Source organism: Doryrhamphus excisus, chromosome 9, assembly GCF_030265055.1.
Source record: "Doryrhamphus excisus isolate RoL2022-K1 chromosome 9, RoL_Dexc_1.0, whole genome shotgun sequence".
Lineage (NCBI taxonomy): Eukaryota > Metazoa > Chordata > Actinopteri > Syngnathiformes > Syngnathidae > Doryrhamphus > Doryrhamphus excisus.
Window position 1 is genome coordinate 12,653,210 of NC_080474.1, and position 15,623 is coordinate 12,668,832.

At 44.2% G+C, this 15,623-nt stretch overlaps 1 protein-coding gene across 2 annotated transcripts in view; it reads left to right on the forward strand.

Annotated features, from left to right (window-relative positions):
- Nucleotides 1-15,623, forward strand: part of ttn.2 (titin, tandem duplicate 2) — a 179,643-nt gene that overhangs the window by 2,259 nt on the left and 161,761 nt on the right. For both annotated transcript variants that reach the window (XM_058081579.1, XM_058081580.1), the window contains exons 2-25: nt 58-161; nt 4,859-5,062; nt 5,212-5,499; nt 6,154-6,221; nt 6,352-6,560; nt 6,673-6,775; nt 6,837-7,001; nt 7,206-7,319; nt 7,490-7,663; nt 7,739-7,846; nt 8,547-8,780; nt 9,034-9,093; nt 9,168-9,426; nt 9,502-9,571; nt 9,647-9,844; nt 11,561-11,703; nt 11,777-11,925; nt 12,001-12,228; nt 12,366-12,607; nt 12,728-12,960; nt 13,040-13,204; nt 13,293-13,461; nt 13,528-15,224; nt 15,307-15,588. In XM_058081579.1, the coding sequence (XP_057937562.1) occupies nt 71-161; nt 4,859-5,062; nt 5,212-5,499; nt 6,154-6,221; nt 6,352-6,560; nt 6,673-6,775; nt 6,837-7,001; nt 7,206-7,319; nt 7,490-7,663; nt 7,739-7,846; nt 8,547-8,780; nt 9,034-9,093; nt 9,168-9,426; nt 9,502-9,571; nt 9,647-9,844; nt 11,561-11,703; nt 11,777-11,925; nt 12,001-12,228; nt 12,366-12,607; nt 12,728-12,960; nt 13,040-13,204; nt 13,293-13,461; nt 13,528-15,224; nt 15,307-15,588 (5,653 nt within the window). In that variant the 5' untranslated portion in view covers nt 58-70. The remainder of the gene's footprint in view (nt 1-57; nt 162-4,858; nt 5,063-5,211; nt 5,500-6,153; nt 6,222-6,351; nt 6,561-6,672; nt 6,776-6,836; nt 7,002-7,205; nt 7,320-7,489; nt 7,664-7,738; nt 7,847-8,546; nt 8,781-9,033; nt 9,094-9,167; nt 9,427-9,501; nt 9,572-9,646; nt 9,845-11,560; nt 11,704-11,776; nt 11,926-12,000; nt 12,229-12,365; nt 12,608-12,727; nt 12,961-13,039; nt 13,205-13,292; nt 13,462-13,527; nt 15,225-15,306; nt 15,589-15,623) is intronic.

Genomic DNA, 15,623 nt, shown 5'->3' on the forward strand with positions numbered 1-15,623 from the left:
TTATCACATCAACCCGTTGCTATTGACCTCCTGACCTCTGTTGTTCTTCTCTTGCAGGGAGCCAAGCAACATGTCGACACAAGCGCCGACTTTCACGCAGCCGCTGCAGAGCGTCGTGGCACTAGAGGGTAGTGCCGCCACGTTCGAGGCGCAAGTTAGTGGTAAGTGGACACGCATGGCGGGGGTTCTGCCAACACTCAGACCATGTTGTTTGCAGGCCATGCTAATGTGCTGATGCTATCGGAAATGAACATGTGCTCAGTGCATAACTTGGCATTTCAACTGCTGACTAAAAAGTGGTCATGACACCAAAAAAAAGTTTGAAAAAAAACTAAATGAAAGTACTCAATAAAATATTTTCCAAATGACTTTTCCAACAATGGTATACATGGAAAGGAATATTCCAATCTCTTGTCTACATGCGGCGCTATAATCAAACAGAATAGTCAATGTGGCATGGGCAGTAAAATGTAAACATCAACATCATGTGATACCGGCTTCCCCAAGTTTTTCTTTCACTTTTTGGAATAATGAGCATGTGCTGAAAGAACGCAACTGGGATAAATGTAAACAGGAAAAAATAAAATTCAATCTTGCTAATATTTTACAATTAAAATGGGGACATGTTATATACAGATATGTTCTTCTTTTTTTTTAAGAAAAACTGAACTTATGAATAGATTATGGAAGGGTTTAGATTCTGTTCCACACCGAAAGCTGCTTGCCAACCGCCAATAAACAACAGAAGCAGAAGAACGCACCGTGACAATTTTTTGAGTGGGTATATGATACCTCAATTGGTTTGGGGAAAGGAATATTCCACCTCTGTGAAACCAATTATATGTTAATTCGGACTGGCACATTTCTTTCGGAATGAGGTGTATACAAAGGTTAAATTCTTTCTGTTTGAGCAAATAAACCGAATGCAAGCGGAATATTTGGGTCCATGTATACAAAACTGTGGTGAGACCAGCCATGTTGTTTGGCCTAGAGACAGTGCCACTGAGGACAAGACAGGAAGCAGAACTGGAGGTAGCAGAGATGAGGATGCTGAAGTTCTCATTGGGAGTGACCAGGATGGATAGGATCAGGAACAAGTACATCAAAGGGATATTACATCAAAGGGCCAGACGGAGATGGTTGGGACATGTCCAAAGGAGAGATAGTGAATATATTGGTAGAAGGATGCTGCGTTTAGAGCTGCCAGGTAGGAGGCAGGAGGAAGACCAAACAGAAGGTTTATGGATGTAGTGAAGGAGGACATGAGGGTAGTTGGTATGAGAGAGACAGATGCAGAAGACAGGGTTGGATGGAGGAGATTGATTTGCTGTGGTGACCCCTGAAGGGAAAAGCCCAAAGAGAAAGAAGAAGATGTGTAGGTGACTTATGACGCCCAACGAGTACTCTGAACCAACGCCATCTTGGCTCTTGACCACGTTCTGGGAAGCAGATTCAAACACATGCAGTCATGAACTCACAGCAAGAAAGTAAGCCAAGAAAGTAACATGTTCGAACAATACCACAATAATAAAATTTGCTGATGTTGTGTTGTGATAAATATGATAAAATAAACACAAAAAAGTATGTGACAAAGACAACTGGATAATGAAAGGCCAGTCAACCTGGGAATGAAACCCCACAGTATTATTTATTACAGACTCAAGATTTGTAAAATAGATTGAGTACAAAAACATTTACTGACTGAAACTGGCAGATTTACAGCAACATACTCGAGAAAAATTAGTGACTAAAAGAAATTCAAGTCTACCACACCAGAAACCAGATGCAAAGAAAGTAACATATTCATATATATATATATATATATTCATATATATCATATTCAACAATAATAACATTCACTAACATTGTGTAGTAAGGCGTATTTTACTGGCAGTGTTTGTTAGGCATCATGTCAGTTAGGGGGGCGGCACGGCGCTCTAGTGGTTAGCGCGTAGACCTCACAGCTGGGAGACCAGGGTTCAATTCCACCCTCGGCCATCTCTGTGTGGAGTTTGCATGTTCTCCCCGTGCATGCGTGGTTTTCTCCGGGTACTCCGGTTTCCTCCCACATTCCAAAAACATGCTAGGTTAATTGGTGACTGCAAATTGTCCATAGGTATGAATGTGAGTGTGAATGGTTGTTTGTCTATATGTGCCCTGTGATTGGCTGGCGACCAGTCCAGGGTGTACCCCGCCTCTCGCCCGAAGACAACTGGGATAGGCTCCAGCACCCCCGCGACCCTTGTGAGGAAAAGCGGTAGAAAATGAATGAATGAATCAATGAATGTCAGTTAGGAATTAACATTGAATTAGCCCTAGCACGAGGCAGGCTGCTATGTAGTATATTAGCAGAAGAAATTTAGCTTGACTTACTGCCACCTTGGCATGCTTTTCCACAGTCCAACATCTTGTGGGTTTTTACTTTTTATTTCCATCTTGCTAACATATGTTAGCAATGTTACAAAATACAGAAATTTGTAAAATCAAGTCTGTGAATAAATCTGATAAAGCATGGCTTAGATCCCTCATTGACTTCTCTACACCAAATATCAAAGACGTTAGAGCAGATTTTATACTGGAAGATAGTGCTTTGTCCCCGTTGCTTTAACAAAAGCTGTGTGATTTTCTGCAAAAATCCTTTTCACCCCACACTAACCACAATTGTGCAAACACGACATCTGCTATTTTCAGGCACCCCCCCCCCATTTCTTCTTTCACCTTTCTTTCTTTCATTTTTTTAACTGCCAGACATTACTTTAGTAGGCACAAGCCGTATAGTTTAACTGTGACTGACACCTGCCGCTACAAGTAAGGCGAGGTAGTGGTGAACCAAACCATGTAGCTTTCATGTAGCTATAGCGGGGGTGGTCAGTCAATATGGGAATGTACTTTTGGTCAATGTGGATATTTAACTCTTACTACCAAATGCAAGAGATTGTTTTAATGGTTTTCTGAGTGCGCCTGAATGCCTCAGGGGCGCAAGGAGAACAGAGCAGAAAAGAGACGGCATGATGTTGATGTTGATGATGTTCTGTGTGCATCATATGAACAAATGAGAAGGTTTGATGATTATTTTGTGCATTATCTAGAGTGTTTCATCTTGAAGATTAAATATTAAAGACGTTACAGCAGATTTTATGCCAGAAAATAGTGCCTTTAATTTTATTTGAACATGCATCTGGTTACAATGGAATACATCACATAAATTAAATTGTTGCATTTGTTCACTTCCAGGCGTTTTTGTTTCTTTTTAAGTGTAAGGTAATGTAACCCTATAATGACAATTTTAGTTAGGATTTTTTTTTACAACCATAATAAATAATGATCATAGGTATAACCATCAAAGTATGATGGTGAAGGTGAAGGTGTTATAAATGAACAAAGTGAACACAACATGACTGGTTCAAGACTCTTCATTCTTGTATTTTCAACTGCTTGTGTTGTTTCTTGAGTTCTCTCATCCTTGTGCATTGTTTGAGTTCCTTTCTGGGTTCGTTCCATAGTTTGATTACACATACTGAAATGCTGTGGCTTTTTAATGTTTTTCTTGCATATACGTGTTTCAAGTTTAGTTCTGGAACATTTTTAGGTAATAGGTTATTGTTAGCTTTATGCATTGGGTACTTTGGTTGTGCTTTTAAAAGTCAACAGAGTAGCCATCATATGTTTTTGATAATCCAAAAGTTCAGGAAAGAAAGTCAAGTGTCATATTTTTCATGTACATGCATCACACTGCAGTACAGTGGCACCCTGTGTATTCCTTTTCACCTCACATGACATGTAGTATTTCCAGGCAAAAAAACCCCACATTTTGCACAATTCAATTTTATTGGAATTCCGTCTGCAGATCGAAGTTAAAGTAAATTAATATCCCATATATCTTTTATCTTGTTCCATAACCCCGGTCCACGAGTTTGAAAGGCTTAACATTGTACTTAATGTTTTCACAAACTTTCACCACACTAACATGTAGTATTCACGGGCCCGGAAATACTACGTGTCAGTTGTGAAGTGTGATGTGGTGTGAAAAAGAACATTAAAAAGTACATTATATTTGCTAAATATTAAGGAGTTGGTTTAGGTGTAGTCAACATGTTGCAATATGGAAAATGTGACACAATAAGTATCAATGTTACCAAATTTAGCAATTTGTAAAATTAAGTCTGTGATTAATTATATCTGAAAAAGCATGACTATCTACCCTAAAATGAAAGACGTTAGAGCATATTTTATACAGTGAAATAATGCCTTTGGTCTCCATGGCTGAGCCAAAGCAAAAGCTGTGATCGACCCACGGACCTTGGCAAGTACAACCGTACTACATAATATATAACTGGCTGAGAAAATCTAGAAAATCTAGTTGATTTAAAAGTCAACAGAGTAGCTAATCAAAAAGTCCAGGGAAGAAAGTCAAGTGTCATATATTTCATGTATCATGTATTACAAAACCCATATTTTAGCGATGAAAAAATCTGAGCATTTATGTTCTGTAGGATCAGCTATGCAGAAAATGCAGGAAATGCCGTTTTTCATATGATATTGGGTGTATTTTCATTTGTAAACATGATTGTTAGATTACGTCTTCATCTTCAATTTTGTGTCATGTTGCGTTTGCATTGTGATGATCAGATCACACGACTGTATAAAGTTTGGGAACCACTGAACCAGACTAAACAAGTCCACTGTTAAACAGGTCTGCTATGCTTTGCTAAGCTAAGTAAACCAAATATGTCTACAGCAACAATTATGCTGCATTGTAGGACGCTAAGCCCAGCTAAGGAGGACTGATTGACTGTGCTCAGCTAATTCAAATAAGTCAAATAGCATTGGAACCTGTAGGTGTCTGTCTCCCTTCCAGGTTCCCCAGTTCCTGAGGTGAGCTGGTTTCGTGATGGCCAGGTTCTTTCCGCTGCTGCTTTGCCCGGCATTCAGATCTCGTTCAGCGACGGCCGCGCTGTTCTGAGGATCCCCGCCGTGACCGCCGCACACAGTGGAAGATTTTCTGTCAGAGCAACCAATGGAGCTGGACAAGCAACCAGCACTGCCGAACTCCTTGTGACAGGTGAGACCTCAGCTCCTGACAACCTTGGACTTATGTGACCTCAGGTAGACTTTGAATGGACCTACTAGTCATCCTTATTACAGGAGAGACCTCAGGTAGATTTGACTTTGACTTTTGGAAAGTAATACAGGTATGGTCTTTGTCTGCAGCGGAGACGGCGCCTCCTAACTTCCTACAGAGACTTCAAAGCTCCACAGTGAGACAAGGGAGTCAGGTGAGACTCAACGTCCAAGTGACGGGCATCCCGACACCTGTGGTTAAGTTCTATCGCGAGGGAGCCGAGATCCAGAGCTCGACCGACTTCAAGATCCTCCAGGAAGGAGACCAGTACAGTCTGTTGATTGCCGAGGCATTCCCGGAGGATTCCGGAACATATTCTGTGACTGCAACAAACAGCAGTGGCCGAGCCACGTCCACTGCTGAACTTCTGGTTCAAGGTCAGTACTTATAGACCTTCGGTCTCGGGCTGATACTGACACTTGGGGGCATGATACTGGCACGCGCGGGCATGATACTGGGCCTGATACCAGACAAACCATGTGATGATCTTATTATCACATACTATTTAATCATGAGCTTATTATCACGTACTATTTAATCAAAAGACCATTCTTTTCCGGAAAATTTTCAGTTTATTACATGTATTATATCTAAACAGTATAAACACAATAATTGCAAAAATATTTCAACAATAATATTTTATCAACAGTCTTATCTTATCACTGTCTGACAATTAAAGTTCCATTAATCAAGTTTGGGTTTTTTGGCTGGAGAAGCACTAGGCACTAAGCACTCGTGCGCTGTTCTCTGATTGGTTGTTTCATAGGCACGATACCAGAGAAGCGCGCTCTGAGTGGTCAGCTACGGGGGCTGATACTGGACATGGTTAAACTCTATATTTTATCAGTATCACTTCCCTGGGCTTTGACACAGTATCATTTCGGCCTTTTCCCGTATCATTCATGGGTGGTTTCTAGGTTACAGGGCCAATTAATATTGTAGTATGTGATAATATTACCCTAGCACAGTGGTTTTCAAACTGGGGGTACCGTTGGCGTGCTTCTGTCAACCCACTGATGTCTTGTCTGCAGGTGAAGAGGCTGTTCCTGCTAAGAAAACCAAAACCATCATCTCCTCATCGCAGATTGGTGTCCAGAGGGTAAGCTGAGAATTTTCAAAAGATGCAGATGTTCACTTTTAGCTTTGTTGACACATTTGTATTGGATACATCATCAAACCAAAAGCCACTCACTCTTTCATGTCATTAATCATAATGTTTGTCTTGCAAGATGGAGGGCAGCTTCCAGACCACCACAATGGAAATGCACATGGAAGGTGGAATGATTACTCAGCAGTTAGCTCACAGGACCCCCCCACGGGTCCCCCCGAAGCCCACCTCCAAATCCCCACCGGCCTATTTTGCCAAAGTGACCGGTGGACGCCAGCAGTCACCTTCACCTGTCAGACATGTAAAAGGGCCGACGCCCACAGCCGTCAGGTACATCGCTAAAGTTGAAAGTGAAACCTGGACGTGCTCAACATGAGACTTCTGAATCTCACAAAGCAGCAGAATCGTGACACAGGAGCTTTTTCTGTTGTTTTATCCACAGACCCATATCTCCCTCCAGACTGTCTGTGTCCGTCTCTCCCATCCGACCTGTGAAGTCCCCCATCATGACTCGCAAACAGGAAACAACTGTGGCCAGACACCTTGTAGGTTCGGACAAAAACACCAAATTGATTCACATTGGTTCACGTTGTTGTTATCTTGCAGGTGTCAGCCTCATCAGATGTGCTTCCACCGTGGAAGCAGGGTGACTACGTGGCCGAGGCTAGCTACACAAGCATGACTAGCATGACTAGCGTGACTAGCATGAGCAGCGCCACTCGACTACAGGCGGGCAAACAGTGGGAGCAGCAGGTCACCGCCACCAGAGAGGTAAAAGTTACTTGCTCTTCACACCTCATTACAGTTGTTTCATCCTGTCCGTTCTCACGGTGCGGAGAAGTGGGGGGCCACTTCTTTCGTGTGACAGTGTGATGTCACATGTGCTAACGTCTTGTCAACAAGAGGTCTTGTTAGCACGTGAAGCGGGAAGTGCGCCCTGCATGTCAACTTGTCTTGCTGTATTGTGACCGTCAGGCCGAGCATGCGCCCCAGTCCGGTCGAAGTGTTGCCGTGGCGACTGTGATGGCGGCCGTGGATCAGGCCCGCAGCCGCAGGGCACCACCTGATGCCGGTCTGCCCGCTGAGCAGGTAGCTGGCGAGCATCACTCCCCCTCTTGACTCCGCCTACTTTTCCATATCTTTCTTCTTCTTCTTCTACTGTCGGATGAACCTTTCTGCCCCCACTGGATGAAGCTCTGTTTTCTTTATCTGCATTGCTAAAGTCACGTGACCGCCTCATGTGCTGCATGTTGTGTCAGCAGGCGGAGGGCAGCCAACAAACAAACATGCCCACTAAAGAGGTTGTTGAAGTCGTACAGGCGGTGCACGATGATGGCCGGCAGACTGAATGGAACGCCACACAGATGGAAGTGAAACAACGGGTGGCAGGAGAGAAACATTTCTCAGCTCCTAAAACCTTGCTGTCCGCGCAGGTCGAACGACTTTAGTGATGTCGTATTGGGATAATGAGTGTGCGTGATCTCAATGAACTGTGTTGGTCACTCCAGATTGAGACGACCACTCCCACCCGCGTGGATGCTGGCTCCCCCTCACCTTCGCATCCACATTTCACCGTTTCTAAAGTTTCTGTTCCCAAAGCTGGCGCTAGTCGCGAGGTAAGGAGGGCAGGTTGCCACCACCACCGCACTTTCTGGACGACCATTCCATCTTTAACACACCCACTTTAACTCATGGGCTCCACCCCTCTGTGACTGGTGTGTTGCACTTTTTCTTCCCCTTCCATCTTTCTTCTTTTGATGATTTCCACTGCATCACAGTAACCACAACACAAGCCTGGTTTTGTTTTAACACTTTTACAGTATATTTGCAGAGAGTACAATCTAGAGAGCGGTTCAATTGACAGTATTTTATCATATAGGACAATTAAGAGCATGGTGGTATATGGTTAGCACTGTTGTCGGCTTCGATTCTGGTTTGGGTCTTTATGAGGGGACTGTGCATGTTGCCCTCACGCGGATTCCCCCACAACCAAAAACATGGAAAGCTAACTTTTCACTTGGCTTCACTGATCAAGGCACTGTGACGCTTGATGTGGATTTGATCGCCAGGCACATCGCCATTGCTCCTCAAGTAGGAAAATACATGTCCAAAATGGTATGTCAGTGTTTCTGCGCTAACCAAATTCCCAATTAAACCTTGAGAAAAAGGCTCACTGAACATATCTGACTCCCATCTCCCCCCCACCAACCCACAATGCTGTGTTAATGCCCCATGCTCCACCCACTAACTCCCCACTGCCAGACACCTCAGTTGCTTTTGGCCAGTGCTTAACATTGTTTCCATTGGCTCGGCCAGGTGTCTATCACAGGCTCCGCCATCGCCACTCTGCACAAAGAGATGTCCTCTCCTACCAGACCCCAAAAGGTCATCAAGCCGGTCAAGTCGCCTAGTCCGTCTCGCCGGGCAGTGCCAGAGGTTCAAGTGGCACCAGAGTTCCTTCCGCCGCCATTTAAGACTCCCAAATATCAGAGTCAATTTGAAGTGGGCAGGCTTTATGCCGAGGAGGAGTTTGAGGACTGGGAGCCTCAGGTTGGTCCAGCTCTTCCCCCAACTGTTTTCTTTCCTTCTTTAACCCTGTTTGGATCTTCACCTGGGTTTGCTCTCCTCACCTTAACGAAGCCAATCATACGCCGCCCTTCATCCTCCTTGTGAGGTCCTTGTCTTCTTCCTGCCGTCATTTCTATTGCCTCCTTTGGGTTTCATCTGCTGTCCACCTGTCTGTCCCCTCGGCATCAGGCCGCCATGACAATCTTTAACAATTTTGCTGTTTTTTTTCCCTCAGGAGGTGGTTGCAGTGCCCACCAGAGCCCAAGAGCCCGTTGTTCCACCCACTCTTGTTGCAGTGAGTACTTCCTGTTGCGGCCTGCCGTGTATGTTTTTGTTTTGTAAGACTTTAGCGTCACTATGTCTGTTCAGGGCCTGAAGAACTTGACAGTGACTGAAGGCGAGTCGGTGACGCTGGAGTGCCAAATCAGCGGCCAGCCCACCCCCGTCATCATGTGGTTTAGAGAGGATTTCAAGATCGAGAGCTCCATTGACTTCCAGATTAGCTACGAGCAGGGTTTTGCCCGACTGGTGATCCGCGAAGCATTTGCTGAGGACAGCGGCCGCTTCACCTGCACTGCCACCAGTGAAGCGGGAACAGTCAGCACTTCCTGCTACCTCCTGGTCAAAGGTAGCAGAGCAGTGTCAAAGTCACCTTAACTCAACAGTTCAGTTGTAAGTCAAATTGGTCCATTCTATACCATAGTTTCAGAAGAACTTGAGAGCAGAGAAGAGACGATGGCTGTCACGCAAGTGGAAATGACTCATGAGAAAACGTGAGTCCAGTCAGCTTTGATTGTAATGTGATGCACCAGTTTGACGTTTTGACCACACTCTTTTGGCTCCTTCAGTGTTGCAGTTGAGACTAAAGAGCAAACTTCGGTGGAGGTGAGCACAGGCGAGCCCGCTGCTCCTTTCTTCATCAAGAAGCCGATGGTCCAGAAGCTAGTGGAGGGAGCTAGCGTCGCCTTTGAGTGCCAAGTGGGGGGAAACCCCAGACCTCATATCATTTGGAAGAAGAACGGCATCGTTCTCACCACTGGATATAGGTTGGTTCACAATGAAGACCACATCCTTTTATACACTGGCCCTAACAAACACCGACATCCAGTCCAACTCTCTTTTTTGTAGAGTTTGGAAAAGAATTGCCAATTTAAAGTCGCCACAGTCAGCTAGCTGTTGTTTTTGTTTGTATTGCCTGATGATTAGGGTGCATCAAATTTGAATGGGAAATTTTAAATTCATAATAGAAATTTGGCTGGCATTCCATTTTTTTTCTAATGAACATAAAAATGTCTTTTGCAAAGTTTTGAGGAAATCCATTGAGATTTAGGGGTGCCACCTCACACATAAACTTTTGTAAAATTTCGGAAAATGTGCAATTTCTAGTCTAATTGCCAAAACGTTGACCTGGAAATGTTGAGTACAATGAATGTCTATACAGCATCATTTTCTATAGGGTTATCAAAGGGGGCCCAGCCCAAAGACCAAGCTGTGACTGCTAGTCTGAAAGGAACTAGTTGTTGAGGGCAGTGCCTAAAATAATAAATGGACAAGTGTATATCAGATTATGTAGGACTACAGTACCACTCTCAATAAATATGAGGTATCAGCAATACTGTCTACTCTATATTACTGTTATTGATGTTATGCTTGCTCAGCTATTAGCTAACTGTCATTAGCGAACTGTAGCTAGCTAATGTTAGCTACAGTAGAGGCAATGAGAAATTACCTATAAATATGACTACAAATCATTCAAATTACAAAGACAAAACCACAAATTTGCTAATAATATGTAATAGGAGTATAAATACCAACAGAAACATAAAGATCACCTCAGAGTTCTTGAGCTGCAGTCTTTGCTGACCTCAAATCTCCATGGCGATCATTGAGCACTGTTCAACACTTTATTCCACAAAAACAGATGTATGGAGGCACCTCTAAATAATCATGTATTGGAAAAGTATTTTGTATGTGTTGTTTCTACATATATTGGAACACTTATATATATACGTATATATATATATATATATATATGTGTGTGTGTGTGCGTATATATATATATGTATATATATATATATATTTATATATATATATTTCAGATTTTATATATATATTGGGTACAGGTTGGAAATGTTAGGAGTAAATGAAAAGGTAAACACAGAGAGAACAACAATGGCAAAAACACTTACGATGGCCACTCTCCTTGGGATGGCTGTGTCTTCCAGCACAAGACAATGTGATCCAGTCCTCAGATGAAAAATGCTGACTACAAACGAGCATCTTGTTGAGTCTTTTTAGCAGAATCGAGAGCTCGGTATCCACTCTTCCGTCTGTGAATGACGGTGACACTCGCGATTAGCAAGACGTCATGTTAGTTAGCTAGTTTTGATACGCCCAAGGAAAGTTTTGGTAGTGTTTTAAATCATCAAAATACGGCAAGACACTGCAACTATTACATGTGTTATTACATGTTACAGGAGCGTGTCTATCAAACGATGCAACATTGTTAGAGGTTTATTTTCACAGGGCTACATAGTCGAAATAGGTGTGTCCCAGTGACAGCACTGTAAGCTAGCTGAAATTAACTAGTTTTCTTGCGTTATAAATAATCATTTGAGCTGGGGTACAATGTTAGCCACGATGCTGCTGTTGTTGTGCTAGCTAACAATACAATACAGTGAATGTACAAACTGAAGGTCTTAGCTTTTTTTATAATCTCTTAGCTCATATTGCTTGACATCCAAACATGTCTTCCTTTTTAGATATAAAGTGACCTACAAGAGAGAGACGGGCGAATGCAGACTGGAGATCTCCATGACGTTCGCCGATGACGCTGGAGAATATTCCGTCTTTGCCAAGAACTCACATGGGGAAGCCTCAGCTTCCATCAGCCTGCTGGAAGAAGGTAAGGGCTCTGTCTCAGGAATACAATGAAGACAACTTATTTGAAAACTGTACACCCTGCGCTACATCCACAGAGGCGTACGAAACCTACATGAAGCAGATTGACTTGACCTATAAAACTGAAGTGACGACAACAACAGTGGTTGAGGAGCCGTCGGTGGTTGTGAGTCAGCAAGAACTGGAACACAAGAGAGTGACACCAATGAGCTTTGTCACAGAAACGGTACTTAACTAGCATTTGTGATTCTCTTGGCTTATCTGTTGACGTCAGAAGGTGAGCTTGTGTTTTTTTTCGCAGGAATTCTTCATTTCGGCATTTGAAGAGCGGATCATCCAGGAGATTGAGCTCCGCATTATGAGAATTAGCTATAGAGAACTGGTGTCAGAGGACGGAGAACTGATGGTGACTTCCTCAGATGAGGATGCGGTGCAGTCCACCTTTGATACGCCAGTTAAAAACTACCGGATCATGGAGGGAATGGGTGTTACTTTCCACTGCAAAATGGCTGGAGTGCCATTGCCAAAGGTGAGTAGCTTAAAGCAGTTATCAAACAGTTATTGAGACAGAAAAATATTTTCCCATTAGATCAACATAAAGTATTATGTCTTTATTAATAACTGCACTTAGTTTCAAGTAAAAAATCATTTTCTGGTTTCTGCCAGATTGCTTGGTACAAAGATGGTCAGCGCATACAACCTGGTGGACGATACCAAGTGGAGGTTCTTCAGGATGGACGTGCAAGTTTGCGTCTGCCAGTGGTTCTACCGGAGGATGAGGGTGTGTACACCGCCTTTGCCGCCAATATGAAGGGGAACGCCGTCAGCTCTGGGAAGCTCTACGTGGAGCCTTCTGGAACAGTGTCACCTCAGAGATACACGCCACAGCCAGCCATGCAGAGGATTCAGTACGTTAGATAATAAAAGTCCATAAGATGATGTTTTTTTAATTTTCAGCGAGTATGCCTGTTTTGTTTGATTTCCCTCAGGGGAATCCTTCTAAGCCATTTTTTAAAATGTTGTTTTAGATCCACATCTCCACGCTCTCTGAGCCGTTCGCCAGGACGTTCCCCAAGTCGTTCTCCCGGACGTTCTCCAGCCCGACGGTTGGATGACACAGACGAGGCTCAGCTAGAAAGACTCTACAAACCTGTTTTCGTCATGAAGCCGACTTCGCTAAAATGCTCTGAGGGGCAAACTGCCAGATTTGATCTGAAGGTTGTTGGTAGACCCATGCCTGACACATACTGGTTTCACAATGGTGGGTAGCATATGAGAAAAACATTACACAAAACCCTGTCCTGATTATCAGTAATGGCATTTCACCCTTTCGTTTGCAGGACAACAAGTGGTAAATGACTACACCCACAAGATAGTAATTAAGGAGGATGGCGTTCAGTCCCTGATCATTGTCCCTGCAATGCCGCAAGACTCTGGCGAGTGGACGGTTGTTGCTCAGAACCGAGCAGGACGAACCTCCATCTCTGTGACTCTTACTGTTGAAGGTAGGCGTCAAGTCACAGGTCAACTTTCTGTTCTCCAACAGATTGGTTGTGAGTTTAACCTGACCTTTGCTGTGTCTCTTTTTTTCAGCACGAGAAAGCCTGACGAGGCCTCATTTTGTTGACAAGCTAAGGAACTTAACAGTAAAACAGGGAACACTGGTTGAATTGGCTGTTAAAGCTATTGGAAACCCGGTGCCTGACATCGTCTGGCTGAAAAACAGTGACATCATAAGCCCACACAAGCACCCACATATCAAGTATGTATCTGTAAACACACTCTCATCGTGTCAGGTGAAGTCATCTTAATTAATGTGATTTCTTAGGATTGACGGCACTAAGGGAGAGGCCAAATTCCAGATCCCATCTGCTTCCGGATCAGACAGTGCTTGGTACACAGCCACAGCGATCAACAAGGCTGGCAGGGACACCACCCGCTGCAGAGTCAACGTGGAGGTGGACTTTACTGCACCGCAAACAGAGAGGAAGCTCATTATTACCAAAGGAACCTACAAAGCCAAAGAGATTGCCGCTCCTGAGCTGGAGCCTCTTCATCTCCGTTATGGTCAGGAGCAGTGGGAAGAGGGAGACCTTTATGACAAAGAGAAGCAGCAGAAACCCCAATTTAAGAAGAAACTGACCTCCATTCGAATGAAGAAGTTTGGCCCCGCTCATTTTGAGTGCAGGCTGACCCCTATTGGTGACCCCACCATGGTGGTGGAGTGGCTTCATGACGGCAAACCCCTGGCAGCAGCTAACAGGCTCCGCATGGTCAATGAATTTGGTTATTGCAGTCTTGACTATGAAGTCGCTTATGCTAGAGACAGTGGTGTCATCACCTGCAGAGCCACTAACAAGTTTGGAGTGGACCAAACCTCGGCCACTCTGATTGTCAAGGATGAAAAGGGTCTAGTTGAGGAAAGCCAGCTTCCTGAAGGAAGGAAGGGAGCTCACAGAATTGATGAGATTGAGCGCATGGCTCACGAGGGAGGACCTGCTGGAGTCAGCACTGATGAGGAATCTGAAAAGACCAAACCCGAAATTGTCCTACTTCCCGAGCCAGCCAGAGTGCTGGAAGGTGACATTGCTCGATTCCGCTGCAGAGTGACCGGTTATCCTGCACCCAAAGTTAACTGGTACCTTAATGGACAACTTATCCGAAAGAGCAAGAGATACAGACTTCGTTATGATGGTATTTACTACTTGGAAATCGTTGACATCAAGTCCTATGATTCAGGGGAGGTCCGGGTGGTTGCAGATAACCCTTTGGGTACAACAGAGCATATTGTGAAGCTGGAAGTCACACAGAGAGAGGACTTTAGAGCTGTCCTACGTCGTGCTCCAGAACCCAAAGTAGCAGAAGTTCCACATGAGTCTGGCCGAATTGGTTTTGGTGTTGTGAAGGTGGACCAACCTGTTGAGGCCACACAAGACAGAGAAGTTGTCAAACTGAGGAAGACACAGAGAATTGTTCATGAGAAAACCTCAGAGGAGTCCGAGGAGCTTAAGAGCAAGTTCAAGCGCAGAACAGAAGAAGGCTTCTATGAGTCTATTTCTGCAGTGGAATTTAAGTCTCGAAGGAGGGACGACTCCTACGAGGATTTGTTGAAGAAGACTAAGGATGAGCTGCTTCATCACCTGAAAGAAAAAGAGGAGGCTGAGAGGAAGAAAATGGAGGAGCAGGGAACAGTGACCATCCCCACCATCAAACCTGAGAGGATCCAGCTCTCCCCCAGCATGGAAGCCCCCAAGATTCTTGAACGCATCGCAAGTAAGACCGTTGTTCCAATGGACGAGGTTCGTTTCCGACTTCGAGTCGTGGGCAGACCAGAGCCTGAGTGCCAGTGGTTCAAAAATGGTATTGAACTGGAGAAGTCTGACCGCATCTACTGGTACTGGCCAGAAGACCATTTGTGTGAGCTTGTGATCCGAGACGTCACCACGGAAGATTCTGCCAGCATCATGGTCAAAGCTGTGAACATCGCTGGAGAGGCTTCAAGCCACGCCTTTCTGCTGGTGCAAGGTATTAGCATGTGAAGTCTAATGTCCCTTCAGTTTCCTTCAGTTTTTTATCATTATGATGATACTTAATTTTGTTTTTGCAGCCAAAGCAGCTGTTAGCTTTACCCAAAACCTGGAGGATGCGAGCGCCAATGAGAAGGACACCATGGTGACATTTGAGTGTGAAACCAGCGAACCGTTTGTCAAAGTGAAATGGCTGAAGAACAACTCGGAGATCTTTTCTGGTGACAAATATAGAATGCACTCTGATAGGAAGGTTCACTTCCTGTCTGTGCTGATGATCGAAATGAGGGATGATGCCGAGTACACCTGCGTGATTGCAGAGGATGAGAGCATCCGCACAAATGCAAGGCTTTATGTCGAAGGTAATCTCGACTACTACTGCATTTTCTTGAATTGG